Source organism: Scyliorhinus canicula, chromosome 1, assembly GCF_902713615.1.
Source record: "Scyliorhinus canicula chromosome 1, sScyCan1.1, whole genome shotgun sequence".
NCBI classification, from domain to species: Eukaryota; Metazoa; Chordata; class Chondrichthyes; order Carcharhiniformes; family Scyliorhinidae; genus Scyliorhinus; species Scyliorhinus canicula.
Window position 1 is genome coordinate 300510799 of NC_052146.1, and position 20776 is coordinate 300531574.

General features: G+C 48.7%; 1 protein-coding gene across 2 annotated transcripts in view; it reads right to left on the bottom strand.

Moving 5' to 3' along the window:
• Window positions 1-20776, bottom strand: part of txlnba (taxilin beta a) — a 74976-nt gene that overhangs the window by 22683 nt on the left and 31517 nt on the right. Inside the window, exons 1-5 of one of the 2 annotated variants that reach the window (XM_038816524.1) lie at window positions 19112-19183; window positions 16460-16995; window positions 10945-11036; window positions 3289-3459; window positions 46-240 (exon numbers count right to left, since the gene is read on the bottom strand). In XM_038816524.1, the coding sequence (XP_038672452.1) occupies window positions 46-240; window positions 3289-3459; window positions 10945-11036; window positions 16460-16979 (978 nt within the window). In that variant the 5' untranslated portion in view covers window positions 16980-16995; window positions 19112-19183. Of the gene's footprint in view, window positions 1-45; window positions 241-3288; window positions 3460-10944; window positions 11037-16459; window positions 16996-19111; window positions 19184-20776 lie in introns of those variants that run through there. The other variant, XM_038816516.1, reaches the window with a different exon arrangement.

A 20776-nucleotide genomic window follows, 5' to 3' on the forward strand; every position in this document is an offset into this window, starting at 1 on the left:
GCCTGTTCTGTGCTGTATTTCTCTATAAGCTATAAGCTGTGTTACCTCCTCTCTCGAATCATACTGCTCAATGATGCTTTTCAGTTTGTTGCCGAGCTCGGTGTTTTCCTCGCACAGTTTGAAGTTGCGCTGGCTGTGCTGGTCTATCTGGGACTGGATGTCCATCAAGGTGTCCTGAAAATGTTTGGTCACATCTTTGCGTTTCTCCTCCTCCACTCTCGCTCGCTGCAAACTCTCCTCCTGCTCCGGGAATAAAACATGGATCACATCAAAGGCAAGGAGAGGCAGAATGGAAAGCACGTCTCATACCCTGCGTGATCCACTCTCCCACCTGTGGAATCCACTCGCTCATCAGTACGATCTACTCTCAATGCATGGTCCACTCACTCGACTGTATGATCCACCAACTCGCAGTGTGATCCATTATTTTGCCTGCATGATCCGCCCTCTCACCTGTATGATCCACTCTGTCACTGCGTGGTCCACTCTGTCACGCCTGTGTAACCCACCATGTCACTCTGCAATCCACTCTGTCACTGCGTGATCCACTCTGTCACCTGTGTAACCCACCATGTCACTCTGCAATCCACTCTGTCAATGCGTGATCCACTCTGTCACCTGTGTAACCCACCATGTTACTCTGAAATCCACTCTGTCACTGCGTGATCCACTCTGTCACTGCGTGATCCACTCTGTCACCTGTGTAACCCACCATGTTACTCTGCAATCCACTCTGTCACTGCGTGATCCACTCTCACGCCTGGTAACCCACCATGTTACTCTGCAATCCACTCTGTCACTGCGTGATCCACTCTGTCACCTGTGTAACCCACCATGTTACTCTGCAATCCACTCTGTCACTGCGTGATCCACTCTCACGCCTGGTAACCCACCATGTTACTCTGCAATCCACTCTGTCACTGCGTGATCCACTCTGTCACTGCGTGATCCACTCTGTCACTGCGTGATCCACTCTCACGCCTGTATAACCCACCATGTTACTCTGCAATCCGCTCTGTCACTGCGTGATCCACTCTCACGCCTGGTAACCCACCATGTTACTCTGCAATCCACTCTGTCACTGCGTGATCCACTCTGTCACTGCGTGATCCACTCTCACGCCTGTATAATCCACCATGTTACTCTGCAATCCACTCTGTCACTGCGTGATCCACTCTCACGCCTGTATAACCCCCCATGTTACTCTGCAATCCACTCTGTCACTGCGTGATCCACTCTGTCACTGTGTGATCCACTCTCACGCCTGTATAACCCCCCATGTTACTCTGCAATCCACTCTGTCACTGCGTGATCCACTCTCTCGCATGCATAATCCACTCACTCACTGTGTGACCCGTTCTCTCACCTGTATGACCTACTCACTCACCCATATAGTCCACTCTCCCACCTGTATGATCCACTCTTTCATGGTGTGATCCACTCTCTTGTTTGTACAATTCACTTGTTCAACTATATGATCCACTCTGTCACCTGTGTGACCCACCGTGTTACTATGTGATCCACTCTGCCACCGTGCAATCCACTCTCTCATGTGTATAATCCACTTGCTCACATGTATGACCTGCTCTCTTTCACCTGTATGATTCACTCTGTCACTATGTGGCCCAGTTGCTCACCTGTATGGTCCACTCCTTCACCAATGTGGTTCCCCCACATTTGTGTGATCCACTCCCTTATCTATGTGACCAACTATACCACAGTGTGATCCAATCCCTCTCCTGTATGGCCCATGCTGTCAAGGTGTGATCCACTCTCGTCACGATTCAGTCTCTCACCTGTACAATACTCCCTTGCCACTGTGATCCACTTTGCCAAATGTGACTCACTCAGTCTCTATGTGATCCACTTACTTCCCCACTTGATCCCCTTTCTCACCTATGTGATCCACTCTCTCACTATGGAAGCAACTGTCCCACCTGAATGATCCATCTTCTCATTGGCGTGATCCACACTCCCACTATGAGGACAACCCTTGTGCCTGTGTGATCTATTGTCTTACTTGTACGATCCACTCTCATCTGTATGATTCAGTCTCCCCTGTATGATCTGCTCTGATACTGTGTGATCCACTCTGCCACCTGTATGATCCTCTCTCGCCTGTATCGTCCACCCTCACATGGTGTGATCCACTCTCTCATCTGTATTATCTACTCTGTCACTGCTTGACTCATACTGTCACTGAGTGATCCACTCTGTCACACTTTGATCCACTATGTCACTATATGATCCAATCTCTCACCTGCATCATTCATCGCAAGAATGATCCCTGGAATGAAGAGCTTGTCGTATGAGGAACGGTTGAGGATGGTGAGTCTGTATCCATTGGAGTTTAGAAGGATGGGGGCGGGGGGCGGTCAGGCTGCTCAGTAGCATAGTGGTTAGCACTATGGCTTCACAGTGCCAGAGTCCTAGTTCGATTCCCGGCTTGCGCCACTGTCTGTGTGGAGACTGCACGTTCTCCCCGTGCTTGCGTGGGTTTCCTCCGGGTGCTCCGGTTTCCTCCCACAAGTCCCGAAAGACGTGTTGGGTGAATTGGGCATTCTGAATTCTCCCTCTGTTACCCGAACAGGCGCGTGAATGTGGCGACTAGGGGATTTTCACAGTTACTTCATTGCAGTGTTAATGTGAGCCTACTTGTGACAATAAAGATTATTATTATCTTATTGAAACTTATAAGATGTTGCGAGGCCTGGATAGAGTGGGTGGAGATGTTGTTTCCACTTGTTGGGGAAACTAGAAGCAGAGAGCACAGCCTCAGACTAAAGGGACAATCCTTTAAAACAGAGATGAGGAGGAATTTCTTCAGCCAGAGGGTGGTGAATCTGTGGAACGCTTTACCGCCGAAGGCTGCGGAGGCCAAATCACTGAGTGTCTTTAAGACAGAGATAGATAGGTTCTTGATTAATAAGGGGATTAGGGGTTATGGGGAGAAGGCAGGAGAATGGGGATGAGAAAATATCAGCCATGATTGAATGGCGGAGCAGACTCGATGGGCCGAGTGGCCTAATTCTGCTCCTATGTCTTCTGGCCTTATGGCCTTATCACACTGCCACATGCGTGATCTGGATCTGAGATGTCATTAAATGGCTTTACCCTCATTGGAAAGAATTAGCCACTCCATCCTTTTCTTCTATTCAGCAGACCAAGTGGCTCAAGTGAGATATACGTTGGTTTGCGTGCGTTTTGCAAAGCCACCATTTAATTTGTTTACAATTCGTTTTGACACGGTCCGTTTAATCCTGGGATCACGGCCCCAGCGCCACTAACCTTGAGCGTCTTGTTGTGTCTCTGGAGCTCTCGACATAAGCTCTCGAGCTTACTGCGAGCCAGAACGGCCCGGCTGTGCTCAGTCTGCAGATGGTCCTTCTCTTTGCCGAGCTGAGTCAGTTTCCTCTGCAGAATCTTCCTCTGTTTCTGCTCTCCCCGGTGCTCTTCCAGCTGCAGTCACAGAACCCGCAGTCAATACCGGAGAACGCTGGGGATCACAGGCAAACGGCAACGAACATCAGGGATTACTGGGGAATGCTGGGGCGACTGTGGAATGCCGGGGATTACTGGGGAATGATGGGGTGACTGTGGAATGCTGGGGATTACTGGGGAAAACTTGGGATCGCCGGGAATGCTGCGGATCATTGGGCAACAGCGAGGATCCCCATAAAATGTTGGGGAGCACCGGGGAATGTCAGCGCCACCTCGGAACTCCAGGGGTTTTGTGGAAACGCCAGTGATTGATGGGGAATGTTGCGAATCACAGGGGTGGCTGGGAAAAGCTGGAGACCGCCTGGGATCACTGGAAAAACTGGGGATCACCCGGGAAGTTGGGAGAAGGCCGGGAAATTCCAGGCAGCGGATTCTTGTGAATGCTGGCGAATTCCCGGGGTCACTAGGGAGCACGAGTGAACATTGAAGGTCACTGGCGAATGCTGTGGCAGGCCGAGGAATGCCAAGGATGACCGGAAATGCCGGAGATCACTTGGAAATCCTGGGGATCACCGGGGAATGCTGGTGGTCCTGGGGGGGACACAGGGAAATGCCAGCGATGGCTGAGGAACACTCAGGACTAGGTATCAGAAAACAATAGGGAATGCTCGGATCACCAGGGAATTCCAGGAAAATACCTATGATTACCTCCCTCTGTAGCACAATGCCAACCATCCATCGCCCTCTTCCCATAAACACCCCAAAACAAAATCACAATGTGAATCTATTCGGTCACATTTAAAAGAGACGTCATTGTAAAACGGAATTGTTTTAAAAATCCCATGAAAGAAAGAACTCGCGTTTATGTATAGCACCTTCCACAGCCACCCAGTGTTATATTCCCCTCGGTGGTAATATGTTGTGTTCTTTGTCTTTTCTTCCAGAATGATCCAATGTGTTGTTGACAAAGAATCCACCAATCATTAGATTGAAACAAAACTAATTTGTAGTAAAACTATTAATTAAATGAAGTTTGCACACTCTACTGAGCTACAGCTAATAATAATGTAATATTGAATCTGTCTAGCAGTACTCAATAATCTAAATACTCAGTAACTATACTATGATCTAACCTCGTGTCAACTCTCTCTAATCTAATCTTCTCCTCGTGCTGTTCTTATACTTTCTCCTTCACTAACTACCCAGCATTCCCTGAGGTCTGAAGTATATACCCAGAGGTGGTGGCACCCTCTGGTGTTTGAATTACACAGAGATGTAATAATTAACCCTTCACTAACCTGACTATATACATATCATTACAGCCAGGGCATCCTAACGTGCTTTGCAGCCAATGGTTTAACGTTGACGTGTTGTCGCTGTTGGAATCTGAGGAACAAGCAGCCAATTTGCGCACAGCTAGCTCCTTCAAAACGCAATGTGATAATGACCAGGTTTTCTTCGCGATGTTGACCGAGGGAGGAATGTTGGCCAGGGCACCCGGGGGCAAACCCCCCCCCCCCCTACCCATCTTCAAGGTGGTACGATGGGATTTTTATGTGCGCCTGAGAGACCAGCCAGGGCCTTGGTACAATGCCTTATCTCTCCGCGTTCACTTTTATTTTGTTCCCCCGTACCTAGAATATCCTCCGTTTGAGCAATCCTGTGGGAAGGTAAGTTGCCGACATTAAGCAGTTGCAGTACTGCCACATCCCTGAAGGTGGCGAGCTTTAGCAGTGGCCACCCCAGTGTCACTGCAGGCTTGATGGATAGATATGTGGTTACCAAAACTGTTCGGAAATCCTTGATGCTACCCACCGTGCAAACAAATTATTTTACAACAAAAAAAGCCACAGTTGTTCCAATCCAAATGATAAAGCTTTTTATTTTGAGAATGATTTGTTTTATATTCAGTTGCTGAGATGTGTTGGATTTCAGTAATTTGATCTCCTCAACATCACAAAAGAGGCTTCAGAACCCAACTCGCTCATAAACCAAATAAGCAGCCATCTCTCCAATGGAATTAGGCTCTTTGCAATGAGGAGAGATGCGTAAGAACTTAAGGAGTTGAGTAGGCATTAGGAGCATAAGAAGTTGCCACAGGCCTTTTGTTTGGGGGTGAAGGGAATCAAAGGATATGGGGGGAAAGCGGGATCAGGCTATTGAGTTGGATGATCAGCCATGGTCATAATGAATAGCGGAACAGGCTTGAAGGGCCGAATGGCCTCCTCCTGCCCCTATTCTCTATGTTCCTATTTATTCGTTCGTGGGAGGTGCGTGTTGCTGATGAGGCCACCACTTATTCTCCATCCCCGATTGCTGTGGAGAGCAACTGAGTGGGTTGCTAAGGGTTTCCCTCATTACTGTGTGTCTGGAGTCAAATGTAGGCCAGGCCAGACTGGAGAAGGGTGGCAGATTTCTCCCTCTGATCATCATGAGTAAGAATTTGTGTTCCCGAGTTCCTGATTACTGGATTCTCAATTGCCCTGATTGCTGCGACGTTGAACTCATGCCCATCGAGCATTAAGCTAGGCTGCTGGCTTATTCATCCAGCAACATCGCCTGTGTCCCTTGGCAACTCATCACAAACAGGACTACTTACATCCTCAGAGGAACATGAAAGACAAGTAATTCATTTCGCCCCTCACAGCGAGGTTAAGAGCGGGAGTTGGCCATTTAGCCCCTCGAGCCAACTCTGCTGACCCACAGAAAAGAGCCATTTGGAATCTACCCTGACCCGCCCACGAGCACGCGTTTCGGCATCAGGCGCAACCTCTTGGTTGGGGTTCAGATGGGACCAAGCAGGCAGTGAAAAGAGGTGGAGAGCATTTCCTCCTACATTCATCACCACACACACTAAATTCCCAGCCCGGCCTGCGGGTGGGTGTTTTTGAGAAGGGGAGTGCAAATCCTTCACCCCCCAGCAAACCCCAACCCGCCTCTCTCTCTATTTCGTGGCCTGGGGTTGTGTTGGACACCACAGCACCCTGGCAGTGTGTCGCACAGCACGCTGAGGAAACCAGATAGCCTGTCGCCAGGGCTGGGCCGACAGGGCGAAGGTCACTTACATAACCCTGAACTTTGTTGGCAAGTGGTTATCTGTTTTTTGTAATTATTGTCACCCCCCCCCCCCCCTTTAATAATTCATGTTTCCGGTTATTCCGGCTCGCTTGTGTATCAGCTCTGGCTCAGTCGGGACGCTTTTGTTTCGGTGGCACAAAGATGGCACCCTCCACACGCTCGAGCACTTAACCTGAACCTCCAGTGCAGTACCGAGGGAGTGCTGCACTGCCGGAGGTGCTGTTTCTTTCGGGCGAGCTGTCAAACCTGAGGCCCCACCGGTGGACGTGAAAGGAGCCATGAAGAAGAGCAGGAGCCCGTCCCAGCTTTCTGACCAATATTTAACCCCCCCCCCCCAGACAACGTCTGATGTGGTCAATGCAGTCAGAGCGGGCACATGAAGGGACAGCAACATCCTGGAACAGCAGCACCATCTTGGGGACTGGGGGGGGGGGGGGGGGGGGGGGAGTTTGGGTCCAAGTGGCAAAGAGGCGGCAGACATTGGAGTGATGAATGCATCTGTTTTGCTCCCTCGCAGTTAGGGACAGGAGGAGGCCATTCAGCCCCTCCAGCCTGTTCTGCCATTCAGAAAGATCATGGCTGACGCAATAACCCTTTGCAGAACGGAGTTCTGAACTTGCGCCGCCCTTTGTATGTCGACATTTTTCCTACTTTCACGCTTGAAAGTTTTGATTTCTGATTTTCAGACTCTGCCCCCTGACCCTAGACTCTCCAGCCAGCTTAAATATTTTCTCTCTATCTACCCAATCCGTTTCCCTTAATACCTCTTGACTTCCTAGGTTGCAGTGAATAGTTGATTGAAACGTGTCGGATCCTGACGGGTGTTGACAGGGTGGGTGTGGAGAGGATGTTTCCTCTTGTGGGAGAATCCAGAACTCAGAATCACTGTTTCAAAATAAAGGGTTGCCCATTCAAGACGGAGATGAGTCTCTGGAACTCTCTTCCTTAAAAGGGGCTGGAAGGCGAGTCTTTGAATATTTTTTAAGGCAGAGGTGGATAGATTCTTGGTCAACAGGGGGGGTGATAGGTTACCTGGAGAAGGTGAGTTGCAGATTGGAGGTTATTAACATGATCTTATTAAAGGGAGGAGCAGTCTCGAGAGGCTGGATGGTCTACTCCTGCTCTTTGTCCATATCTACTATCCTTGTGTGTAATCTCTCCTCATAAATTAGCCCTTGGCTTCCAGGGATCAGATTGTTAAATCTGAACTGCACTCTCTCCAAGGCCAATAGATTCTTGCTAAGTTGTTGTCCTCAAAAATGCTCACTGTACTACAGGTGTGAATCATAGAATTTACAGTGCAGAAGGAGGCCATTCGGCCCATCGAGACTGCACCAGCTCTTGGAAAGAGCACCCTACCCAAGCCCACACCTCTACCCTATCCCCATAACCCAGTAGCCCCACCCAACACTAAGGGCAATTTTGGACACTAAGGGCAATTTTGCATGGCCAATCCACCTAACCTACACATCTTTGGACTGTGGGAGGAAACCGGAGCACCCGGAGGAAACCCACGCACACACGGGGAGAACGTATAGACTCTGCACAGACAGCGATCCAAACCGGGAATCGAACCAGGGACCCCGGAGCTGTGAAGCAATCGTACTAACCACTGTGCTACCGTGTGGTCTAATCAGAGCTTTGGAGTGCCGAAGTATGATTTCTACCCCAGCATTCCAATAGCGCATTTGGATTATTTTCTGTCCCTGTTCATGAGATTTTAATAGTCCATGTACCTGAGCCTCAGTCCCCCCCGGCATCTGTTCCTATGGAAACGGCTTTGCGGTACAGAATTGCGTGCTATCAATAGCGGGTCTTTAGGATGGGGTTTTCGCTCATTCTAAACCATGGAGAACTGACACAGGCCTGAAGCTGAAAGTTGGCCCAAATTGGATGCTGAGGTGAGTGCCTAATGGGCGGCACAATAGCACAGTGGTTAGCAGTGCCAAGGTCCCAGGTTCGATTCCCGGCTTGGGTCACTGTCTATACGGAGTCTGCACGTTCTCCCCGTGTCTGCGTGGTTTTCCTCCGGGTGCTCCAATTTCCTCCCACAAGTCCCGAAAGACGTGCTGTTTAGGTGAATTGGACATTCTGAATTCTCCCTCAGTGTACCCGAACAGGCGCCGGAATGTGGCGACTAGGGGATTTTCACAGTAACTTCATTGCAGTTTTAATGTAAGCCTACTTGTGACTAATAAAGATTATTACTTGCTTTCCCACATACACATGTTGCTCAGCATAAACAGAAGCTGAGTCAAAACCTCTGCTGCCTTGCTCACACCAATTTAAACTTCATTACTGTGAAAATCCCCCAGTCACCACACTCCGGCGCCTGTTCGGGTACACTGAGGGAGAATTCAGAATGTCCAATTCACCTAACAAACACGTCTTTCGGGACTTATGGGAGGAAACTGGAGCACCCGGAGGAAACCCACGCAGACACGGGGAGAACATGCAAACTCTGCATAGACAGCGTTGTCCCATCACCCTCCTGCCCGCTGACATATGTGGGCTTCCAGTCCCAATATTGTTTCAAAGCCCCCCAGTGCTTGAACCCTCCCCATCTCTGCAACCTCCTCCAGCCCTACAACCCTCAGAGATCTCAGCTTCTCAGTCCTGAGCACCTGAGCATCCCCAATATTACGCTTTCCACTAATGGTGTCCCTGCCTTCCTCTGCCCTGGCCCTAAGTTCTAGATTTCCCTCCCTGAACCTCATCAGCTCACTTTGCTCCTTTACGATGCACCACAGAATCTATCTTTTGAAGGTACACCATCTACATAATATCTCCTTACTCGCTGACAATTTTTGGTTTTTGGCGACGCTCCTGTGGACATTTTAAAGATACTATAAATGAAATGTTGTTGTGATTATTTAATAAGTTCTGGCCCAGCACTGTGCACCGAGCCTCACAGAGGAGGAAGTTAAGAACTTCCATCATTGGGTTAGTCAGGTCTGTGACTGGGGTGGAGTGGCTACAAATGAGCTCAGCACTGTTGGTTCTAGTGTCATGCACGAGTACCTTTAAGAAATGGGTGTTTAAGAAATGTACCTTTAAGAAATGGAGCTGCTCATGTTACTGGAGTGATGTCAGAGTGTGGGAGGAGCTGAACTATACTTCTGCTTTTTAGTTTCAGTTTGAGAAAAAGCTTGGGTGTGTGTGTTTTTCAGTCAGCTGCATCTGAAGTTAAAAAACGAGCTGTACTGCTGATCTCTGCCATCCAAAGACTATCTATGGATCGTTTGATGAACCCAGAATTGTAAAAGGTCTCAGTATTGAATGTAAACCTAATGTGCTCCTGTTTGAAGGTTTGTTAAGTCTTTTGGATGTTAAAAGGACAGCTTACAGGCTTAAAGGTGTTGTATTCTTTGGGGGATGTATTTGATTTACTGGTTGCTTAGATGTTCACTGTTTGTTTTAGAAAGGTTAACTTGAGTTCATAGAATAAACATTGTTTTGCTTTTGAAAAAAACTTTCCATTTCTGCTGTACCACACCTGTAGAGTGAGCCGTGTGCTCCCCATACCACATTCTATTAAAAGTTGTGGGTCAGGTGAACTCCATGATACACTTTGGGGTTCTCTAAACCCTGATCCATAACACTAGGAGGTAACATACAAGCATACGAATTAGAAGCAGGCCACTCGGCCCCTCGACCCTGCTCCGCCATTCAATAAGATCATGGCCGATCTGATTGTAACCTTAACCCCACATTCCTGCCCACCCCCGATAACCTTTCACCCCCTTGTTAATCAAGAATCTGACTAGCTCTGCCTTATAAATATTCAAAGGTAAGGAACACAGAGCCCACACTCTCCGCCCACTCTCCAGCCGTCCTTCCTGTTTTTTTAAAGTCGCTCGTGGGATGTGGGCACCACTGGCAAGGTCAACAATTGCTGCCCATCCCTTTGAGAACAGATAAGAGTCAACCACATTGCTGTGGGTCTGGAGTTAGGCCAGACCCGGTAAAGACAGCAGATTTCCTTCCCTAAAGGACATAGAGAACCAGATGGACTTTTGTGACAATCGATGATAGTTTCACGGTTATCATTACCGAGATCCGGCTTTATAATGTTTGAGATTTTAAATTATAAATTGAATTTAAATTCCGCCGGCTGCCACGGTGGGATTCGAGCCCGGGTCCCCAAGTACTTGGGCCCCTGGATTATTAGGCCACTGACATTATCATGTCACCTTGCCACAATTGGCCATATGAATGGGGGGGGCATCAGGTGAGAATGGGGCCTGGGTTGCCCTTGAAGTAGCTTAAGTAGCGAACAGCCAACCAACACTTGTCAGTTAGATTTGCTGGTTAACGACTGGTAATTTGGGACCATTGCCAAGTTGGGGGGGGGGTCACTGATTTTGGAGCTGCGTTGCAACAAAGAGATGAGAAGAAGACGGAGATAAAATTCCGTTCACTCACCAGATCAGCGTACTTCCCGATCAGAGCATCGTGCCTCTCCTCGGTTGAGCCGGTTTTACTCAGGTTCTGCATCAAGACGGAAAGGTCCTTCCCTGTGTACGGAAACAAAAAGGCAAGAGGATTGTGGTGAACGTATTATGGTGACCATTCAGCACTGTACTGCATTGTACCACGCTGTTGCCCATGTGGGCCCCACCTATGGACCATTGTACTGTACTACACTGATTGTATCATGTTGGTGCCCTTGTGCGCTCCGCCCCTGGCTCCGCCCCCCTCAGGGGAGGTATATAGAGCAGCTGTCCTGTAGGCGGCACTCAGTGCAGAGCAGTCGCAGGCAGGCACTGTTCTAGTTGATTAAAGCCACTGTTCACTTCAACTCTCTGTCTCGCGTGAATTGATGGTCGCATCAAGGATTGTTCACCCACGGTAAGGTGACAGCAACAACACATCCTATGGAGGCTGTGTTCTGAGGGCTGGCGTAGCAAAGATGATCATGAGAAAGACCAGATGAGCCGATTAAAAAGAAAACTCGCCAATGTCGAAAAATGGACTGGTTGCAGAGGCCATTCGGCCCATCGTGCTGGTGGCAGTTCTTTGAAAGCTATCCAACCAGGCCCCTTCTGTTCCCTGCGGGTTGTTTTCTTTCCAACACAGATTGGAGCTTTTGTCGAAGGCATCATTTGTGTAACAAGAGCTTTCCTGTTGTAAGCTCAGTGCACAGGAGCATCAGCCTGGACGTTGTACTTAACTCTCAGGGTTGACCTGAACTCCCTGACTTGTTGGCTCAGGGGTGAGAGTGTTGCTCATTGGCCCACATGACTAGACTGTGAAATTACAAACAAACTCTCGCAGGAAAAGGTATTTTACAAGCACTTGTCATAGAGGTCGACAGCAGAGGAAAGGCCCCTCGACCCCTCGGTCAAAAACAACCACCTAACCATTCTAATCCCATTTTCCAGCACTTGGCCAATAGCCTTGTCTGCCTTGGCATCGCAAGTGCACATCTACAACCTTCTTAAATGTTGAAGATCCCTGCTTCCATCACGCTGTCAGACAGTGAGTTCCAAACTCACATCCCCTCTTACCCTCCTGCCTCTGACCATAAATCTATGGCCCCTGGACATTGATCCCTCCACCGAGGGGAATGGTTTCTTCCTATCTTCTCTATCTATCTCCCTCGTTATTTTATACATCTCAATCATGTCTCCCCTCAGTCTCCTCTGCTCCAAGGAAAACAAGTCCAGTCTATTCAAGCTCTCTTCATAGCTAAAACTCTCTAGCCCAGGCAACATCCTGGTAAATCCCCTCTGCACCCTTTCCAATGCTGTCACATCCCTCCTATAATGTGGATTCCACAATACTCTCGCTGTGGCCTAACCAACGTTTTATACAATCCCAGCATAACCTCCCTGCTCTTAAACTCAATGCCTCGGCTAATAAAAGCAAGTATAGCATATACCTTCTTAGCCACTGTATCTGATATATTTCTCATCCCCAGTTTTCTCCACATAAGCCTTGATCCCCTTATTAATCAGGAACCTATCTATCTCTGTCTGAAAGACACTCAGTAACTTGGCCTCCGCAGCCTTCTGCGGCAATGAGTTCCACAGATTCACCACCCTCTGGCTGAAGAAATTCCTCCTCATCTCTGTCCACTCTATCCAGGCCTCGCAGTGTTTGTAAGTTTCAATGAGATTCCCCCCTCATCCTTCTAAACTCCAACGAGTACAGACTCTTCAGCTGCTTCTCATATGACAAATTCTTCATTCCAGTGATCATTCTTGTGAACCTCCTTTGGACCCCCTCCAAGGCCAGCACGTCCTTCCTTAGATACGGGGCCCAAAACTGCTCACAACATTCTAAATGGGGTCTGACCCGAGCCTGATACAGCCTCAGAAGTACATCCCTGCTCTTGTATTCTAGCCCTCTTGACATGAATGTTGAAATGAAATGAAAATTAAAATCAATTATTGTCACAAGTAGGCTTCAAATGAAGTTACTGTGAAAAGCCCCTAGTCGCCACATTCCGGCGCCTGTTCGGGGAGGCTGGTATGGGAAGTGAACCGTGCTACTGGCCTGCCTTGGTCTGCTTTCAAAGCCAGTGCTTTAGCCCTGTGCTAAACCAGCCTCTAATAACATTGCATTGCATTTGCCTTCCTTTTTTTTAAAATTTAGAGTATCCAATTATTTTTTTCAATTAAGGGGCAATTTAGCGTGGCCAATCCACCTACCCTGCATATCATTTTGGGTTGTGGGTGTGAGACCAATACAGACACGGGGAAAATGTGTAAACTCCACACGGACAGTGACCTGGGGGCGGGATTGAACCCGGGTCCTCGGCGCCGTGAGGGAGCAATGCTAACCCACTGCGCCACTGTGCTGCCCCTCTCGTAGTCTGTTCAAATCCTTCAGCTGCCACCACACCTCCTCAACTACCAAACACTACCTGTCCCTCTACATATCTGTATTATCTGCAAACTTGGCAATAATGCCCTCAGTTCCTTCTTCCAGATTGTTTATGTAGATTGTGAATAGCTGTGGTCCCATTAGCGATCCCGGAGGCACACCACTAACCAACGGCTGCCATCCTGAAAAACATCCCTCTATTCCCACTCTCTGCTTTCTGCCAGTCAGCCAATCCTCCATCCATGCCAGTACCTTGCCCCTAACACCATATCTTATTTAGCAGCTTCTTGTATGGCACCTTGTCAAAGGCCTTTTGGAACTCCAAATAGGTTATATCCACTGGTTCTCCTTAGTCTAACTCCCTTGTTATCTCCTCAAAGAAGTCCAATAGATTTGTCAGGCATGACCTCCCCTTGATGAAGCCGTGCTGACTCAGTCCTATTTTACCATGCACTTCTAAGTACTCTGCAATCTCATCCTTAATAATGGACTCTACAATCTTACCAATGACTGAAGACCTGCTAACTGGCCTATAATGTCCCATTTTCTGCCTCCCTCCCTTCTTAAACAGGGCTGTTACATTAGCCATTTTCCAATCCTCTGGGACCCTCACTGATTCCTGACAGATCACCACCAATGCCTCCACAATCTGCTCAGTGATCTGCTTCAGAACCCTGGAGTGTAGTCCATCTCAACTCGACCCACACAGATTCTATGCCTTCCGACCCTATATTGCTTCTTGTTATTGATTTAATTTCATTTCTAACTAACAATGCAACCCTGTCCCCTTTGCCCATCTGCCTGTCCTTTCGATAGGAAACATATCCTTAGATATTTACATCCTAGCTTTAATCCCCTTGCAGCCACGTCTCTGTGATGCCCACAACATCGTAACTGTTAATTTAAATGTGCGCTACAAACTCGTGTACCTTGTTTCGTATACTGCGTGCATTTAAGTACAACATCCTCAGTCCTGCATCGACTGGCCCCTTCTCATAGCTGTCCCCTCGTCTGCTCTACCTGAAGTGCTGCTTTCCATACTATCTGCTCTATTACTTGTTCTGGAAACTTTGCTAACCCCTCCTGAGCCTCCTTCCCTTTAACTAGCTTAAAATGCTCATCATTAACCTGCACTTCTACCCTCTTCTTTAACTTTGACTTTCTAATTTTCCATACCCTCACCCCGCCAGCTATTTAGTTTGAAGTCCTATCTACTGTTTAGCACACTGGGCTAAATCGTTGGCTTTTAAAGCAGACCAAGGCAGGCCAGCAGCACGGTTCAATTCCCGTACCAGCCTCCCCAAACAGGTGCCGGAATGTGGCGACTAGGGGCTTTTCACAGTAACTTCATTTGAAGCCTACTTGTGACAATAAGTGATTTTCATTTCATTTTCATTTCATTACAGGGGTCATGGAGGAGGGGACTGAAGGGTGGGTCAGTAAATTTGTTGATGACACCAAGATTGGTGGAGTAGTGGATGAGGTGGAGGGCTGTTGTAGGCTGCAAAGAGATATTGACAGGATGCAGAGCTGGGCCGAAAAATGGCAGATGGAGTTTAACCCTGATAAATGCGGGGTGATTCATTTTGGTAGAAAAAATTTGAATGCGGATTACAGGGTCAATGGCAAGGTTCTGAGGAATGTGGAGGAACAGAGAGATCTTGGGGTTCATGTCCACAGATCTCTGAAGGTTGCCACTCAAGTGGATAGAGCCATGAAGAAGCTTATAGTGTGTTAGCGTTTATTAACAGGGGGCTTGAGTTTAAGAGCTGCGGGGTTATGCTGCAACTATACATGACCCTGGTGAGACCACATTTGGAGTACTGTGTGCAGTTCTGGCCACCTCATTATAGGAAGGATGTGGAAGCATTGGAAAGGGTGCAAAGGAGATTTACCAGGATGCTGCCTGGTTTGGAGGATAGGTCTTATGAGGAAAGGTTGAGGGAGCGAGGGCTTTTCTCTTTGGAGCGGAGGAGGATGAGAGGCGACTTAATAGAGGTTTATAAGATGATGAGGGGGATCGATAGAGTGGACGTTCAGAGACTATTTCCTCGGGTGGATGTAGCTGTTACAAGGGGGCATAACTATAAGATTCAGGGTGGGAGATATAGGAGGGATGTCCGAGGTAGGTTCTTTACTCAGAGAGTGGTTAGAGTGTGGAATGGACTGCCTGCTGTGATAGTGGAGTCGGACACTTTAGGAACTTTCAAGCGGTTATTGGATAGGCACATGGAGCACACCAGAATGACAGGGAGTGGGATAGCTTGATCTTGGTTTCGGACAATGCTCGGCACAACATAGAGGGCCGAAGGGCCTGTTCTGTGCTGTGCTGTTCTATGTAACTCCCCGAGCTTGTCCCACCATTCAATTAGAAGCATGGCTGATCTATATCTTCATTTTATTTGCTCTCGGGCTATAGAAATTGTGGGCCTGGGGTCGTTAGCATTCTTTCGTGGTAGGTGACAATTCCTGGCAAGACCTACACTTTCTGTCCATTCCTAATTGCCCCTGAACTCTAGACCAGTTCAGAGGACATTGCTGAGGATCTGGAGTCACAGATAGGCTGAACCAGCTGAGGATGACAAATTTCCTTCCTTCAAAAGGCATTAGCGAACCAGATGGGTTTTCAAACAATAATCAATGATAGTTGCGCGGTCACCATTACTAACGACCCGCTTTCAATTCCTTTATTATTAACTAACTCAGCTACAATGGTGAGATTTGGACCACACCCCCACAGCATAAAACTGGGCCTCAGGATTACCAATCTAGTGACTCTACCACGACACCACCATCTTCGGTCCGATGGCTACATTGGAGACGCTGGAACTAGTGCTGCTTAGAGAAAATGGCAAGGTTATGCTGGAGGTTAAAAATCACAAGGTGCCGGGGCAGAGTGGATCGGGGGTGAGGAATCAGAGGACACCGGGCTAAGGCAAGGGACAAATGAATGAATGACGACATGAAGAAAAACACTTGTGCAACCAGCGATTGGGGTCTGGCATGCGCTGCCTGAGAGCGTGGTGAAAACAGATGCAGTTGAGGCTTTCAAAATGGAATTGGAGACGCTTATCAACTTCAGCAGGTGAAGAGATTCATTTCTACTCACCCAGTCCTTTCAGTTTCTTCTTCTCCAGTTTCTGTTCCTTACCCATCTCCCTGTTTGCTTCACCGAGCACTGCAGCCTCCGGTTGCTCAATCTCAGCCTCCCCGTTGCAGTCTTCAGATTCCCCGTCTCCAATGTTCAAGGCCTCACCCCGCTCTGCGTCGCCCTTCGCCTCCTTGACGGCGAAGCTTTTCCCGGAGCCGTAGGTCTTGATGATGTCCTCCAGCTGCCTGTCGAGTTCCTCAGCAATGTCAGGGATGGCTGGGCCACTCCGAACAGGAGCTGCCTCCTTCGCATTTAAGGAGGCCGTCTTCATCGGTGCCTGATCGGGCACGTCAACAGGTTTTGGGCTGTCCTCTGGCGGCCGGGGCAATGCCGGGGTGATTTCAGCAGGGACATCTATCGCCTGCGTCTCCGATTGTTGGGTGCTGGGTGGTGATGTTGGTGGTTGGACAGGCTGCTGTGTCCCAATGCCATCAGGGGGGACTTGAGTGTTCTCATTGATGGTGCTCTGGCAGTCCATTGTTGATTAGTAATGCCTACACAAGGAACAACAACAGAACTATCATATCATCAGGCAACTTACACTGGAAATAGTAAACCACACAATGTCAAAGCTTTAATTGGACATATTTTACATTCATCCCCAGGCCTTCATCAACCACACTCATACAAACATGTGGACATATGAAATAGGAGCAGGAGTAGGCCATTCGCCCCCTCGAGCCTGCTCCGCCATTCAATAAGATCACCGCGGATCTGATTGTGCTTCGGATTCCACAGTGGTTCCGATCTACACGCGATATCCTTTGATTCCCTTCCCTAACAAGAATCTATCACCGGCTGTTATGGGCCAGGGTTTAGAAAACTCCAAAGTATATCATGGAGTTCACCTGACCTACAACTGTTTATAGATTTTGGTTACGATGAGCACTAGAACCTGTCTTTCAGGTGTTATCAGGTGCTTTTAATCAATAAACAAGCTTTATTCTATGAATTTAGTTAATATTTGTATCAACACCCACAGTCAGAATTTCTATCAACTACAAACATAAAGACCCCGCACAGCTACAGTAGTCTATGTATAACCCATAATGAATTCCCCCTTAACTGTTCCAATTCGGTAACAAGATCCCATAAACCCAAAAAAAAACCTTTTTCCCAAAACAGTAAGTAACTATAATCATTGGGTTTCATCCTTGCAATAACTCGTTAAAATTGAAAACAGAGAGAGACAGGCCAAAATACTTTTCTGTCTGAGTTGACAGTAGCCAACCTGCGCTTCATCCCAAGGATTATCATTCATTCATTCATTCATTCCATTTACAGTGCAGAAGGAGGCCATTCGGCCCATCGAGTCTGCACCGGCTCTTTGAAAGAGCACCCTACCCAAGGTCAACACCTGCACCCTATCGCCATAACTCAGTAACCCCACCCAACACTAAGGACAATTTTGGACACTAAGGGCAATTTATCATGGCCAATCCACCTAACCTGCACATCTTTGGACTGTGGGAGGAAACCGGAGCACCCGGAGGAACCCCACGCACACACGGGGAGAACGTGCAGACTCCGCACAGACAGTGACCCAAGCCGGAATCGAACCTGGGACCCTGGAGCTGTGAAGCAATTGTGCTATCCACAAGACTACTGTGCTGCCCGTGTTGTCCAAACCACCTTGCCTCTCCATCAGAGACCTCTGGCATTTCCACTCTGTCCATCACAATGCTGCTGGATCTCTCGCAGTCAATATATGCTGTGGAATTTAGACATGCGTTCATCCGCACTCCAAGCTGTCCCCTCTCTACAGGTCAATGTCAGACCTCTGATTGACTTTGAGAGCTCTCATTGGTTCCACTCGTGGATTTTCTGTTTTCAGATCTGCCTTTGATGTTCTCTTCCCTCCTCCACCCTTTGGAGCCTCACCCCATTGTCCCAGCGAGACACTCTCAGTCCTTACCTTCCTGAACCTCTACACTGAGTGACTAACCATTCCCTCCCTATAAACTCTCTCACACACGTTTCCAACCATATTCTCACAGCCCCTCATCGTCAGTCATCTTTTAAAAATAAATTTAGAGTACCCAATTATTTTTTTCCAATTAAGGGGCAATTCACTTAACCTGCACATCTTTGGGTTGGGTGGGGCGGGGAGTGGAACCCACATAGAGACGGGGAGAATGTGCAAACTCCATACGGACGGTGGCCCAGGGCCAGGATCGAACCCGGGTCCTCAGCGCCGGGAGGCAGCAGTGCCAACCACTGCGCCACCGTGTTGCCCCCTCAACCCCTATTTCAACTCACTTTGCCCTGTCTCTTCTGGGTCACTGCCCCCCTTAATTCTTCCGTCCACATCTCCTCCTCACATTCCCGGTTACCCCTCCACCTTCCGTCATTCCTGCTCTCTATTACCATTGTTCAGACTAGGCCTCTGCTGACAGCTTCCTACCATCCCCTACCAACAACGTCCCCCTATTCACTCCCACCCCCCACACACACACACCCCTCCACCACCACATCCAACACCATTTCCTGTTCCATTCTTTCCTACTCAATCCTCCCCCCCATCCCCCAAGTTTGTTTTCAGAAGCATCTTCAAACTCCCCTCTCTCTGCCATGATACTTCTGTAACAATCGATCTGTTCATTCTCTCACCTCTGCCGATGATGCCTTTGCACCAATTAAAACCATTGTTCTCTCTCACTTAGGCCATTCGCCCCCCCTCCCAACCCCCCCTCCTATTATGATCCCAAGCCAGACCCTAGCAGTTGCTAGGGCAACGGACAGAAACCCCAGTATTTTATTATCATGTTGTAAGGCTGTGAGGAAAGCATACCCTCACTCCAGGAGTGGTTGCACGAGAAATAGGGATGTGGTATTTTAAAACAAGCTTTATTACTGACACAGTAGTATTAACTTTAACATCATGAAGACAATCGGCTGAATTCTCCGTTTCTGAGACTGAAGTGTTGACACCGGGCCAGGATTATTCGAGTTCTACGAAGGCAAAGCCGGCACCTCAGCTGGACATATTCAGCAACCGATAAAGGGCTAGAACCGGCGCCACGCGGAACACAACCGATTCCAATGGGAAACGGTGCCGGATTTGCCAGCTCCGGGATTGGCACTCAGGAGGCTGACAAGGTGCAGCTGCATATACACACTTCACTCCCCACACACACCTCCCAGCCAACTTCCGGGCCTGGGAGCAGAAGGCGGTCAGCGCCGTGGGCAACGCCGTCCAGACCGGCCAGAGAATGTGTGCAGGAGTGCGTGTGTGTCTGTGTGTGTGAGAATGTGTGCGGGAATGTGTCTGTGTGTGCAGGAGTGTGCATGTGGGAGTGTGTGTGTGAGAATGTGTGCAGTAGATTGTGTGCAGGAGAATGCGTGAGGGAATGTGTGTATGAGAACGTGTGCGGGTGAATGTGTGTGGGAGAGTGCGTGTGTGAAAATGTGTGCGGGGGGTGTGTGTGTGTGAGAGTGTGTGTGTGTGTGTGTGGGTGAGAGTGTGTGTGGGTGAGAATGTGTGTGAGAATGTGTGCAGGGTGTGTGTGTGAGAGCGTGTGTGTGTGTGGGTGAGAGTGTGTGTGTGGGTGAGAGTGTGTGTGAGAATGTGCGGGGGGTGTGTGTGTGAGAATGTGCGGGGGGTGTGTGTGTGAGAATGTGTGGGAGAGTGTGTGTGTGAAAATGTGTGTGGGGGGTGTGTTTGTGAGAGTGTGTGTGTGTGTGTGTGTGGGTGAGAGTGTGTGTGTGTGTGGGGGGGGGTGTGTGTGTGAGTGTGTGTGTGTGTGGGTGAGAGTGTGTGTGAGAATGTGTGCGGGGGGTGTGTGTGTGAGAGTGTGTGTGTGGGTGAGTGTGTGTGTGGGAGTTTGTGAGAGTGTGTGTGAGAGTGTGTGTGGGAGTGTGTGTGTGAGAATGTGTGTGAGAATGTGTGTGGGAGTGTGAGTGTGAGAATGTGTGTGGGAGTGTGAGTGTGAATGAGTGTGGGAGTGTGTGTGTGTGAGAGTGTGTGTGTGAATGTGTGTGGGTGTGTGAGAATGTGAGTGGGAGTGTGCGTGTGAGAATGTGTGTGCGAGTGTGTGTGTGAAAATATGTGAGTGAGTGTGTGTGTGAGAATGTGTGCGCGAGTGTGTGTGTGTGAGAGTATGTGAGAATGTGTGTTGGCGTGTTGCGTGTGAGTGCGTGTGTGGGAGTCTGCGTGTGAAAATGTATGTGGACTGTGTGTTAGTGTGTGAGAATGTATATGTGTGAGAATGTGTGTGAGAGTGTGTGTGTGAGAGTGTGTGTGCGGGATTGTGTGCGTGTGTGTGCGGGAGTGTG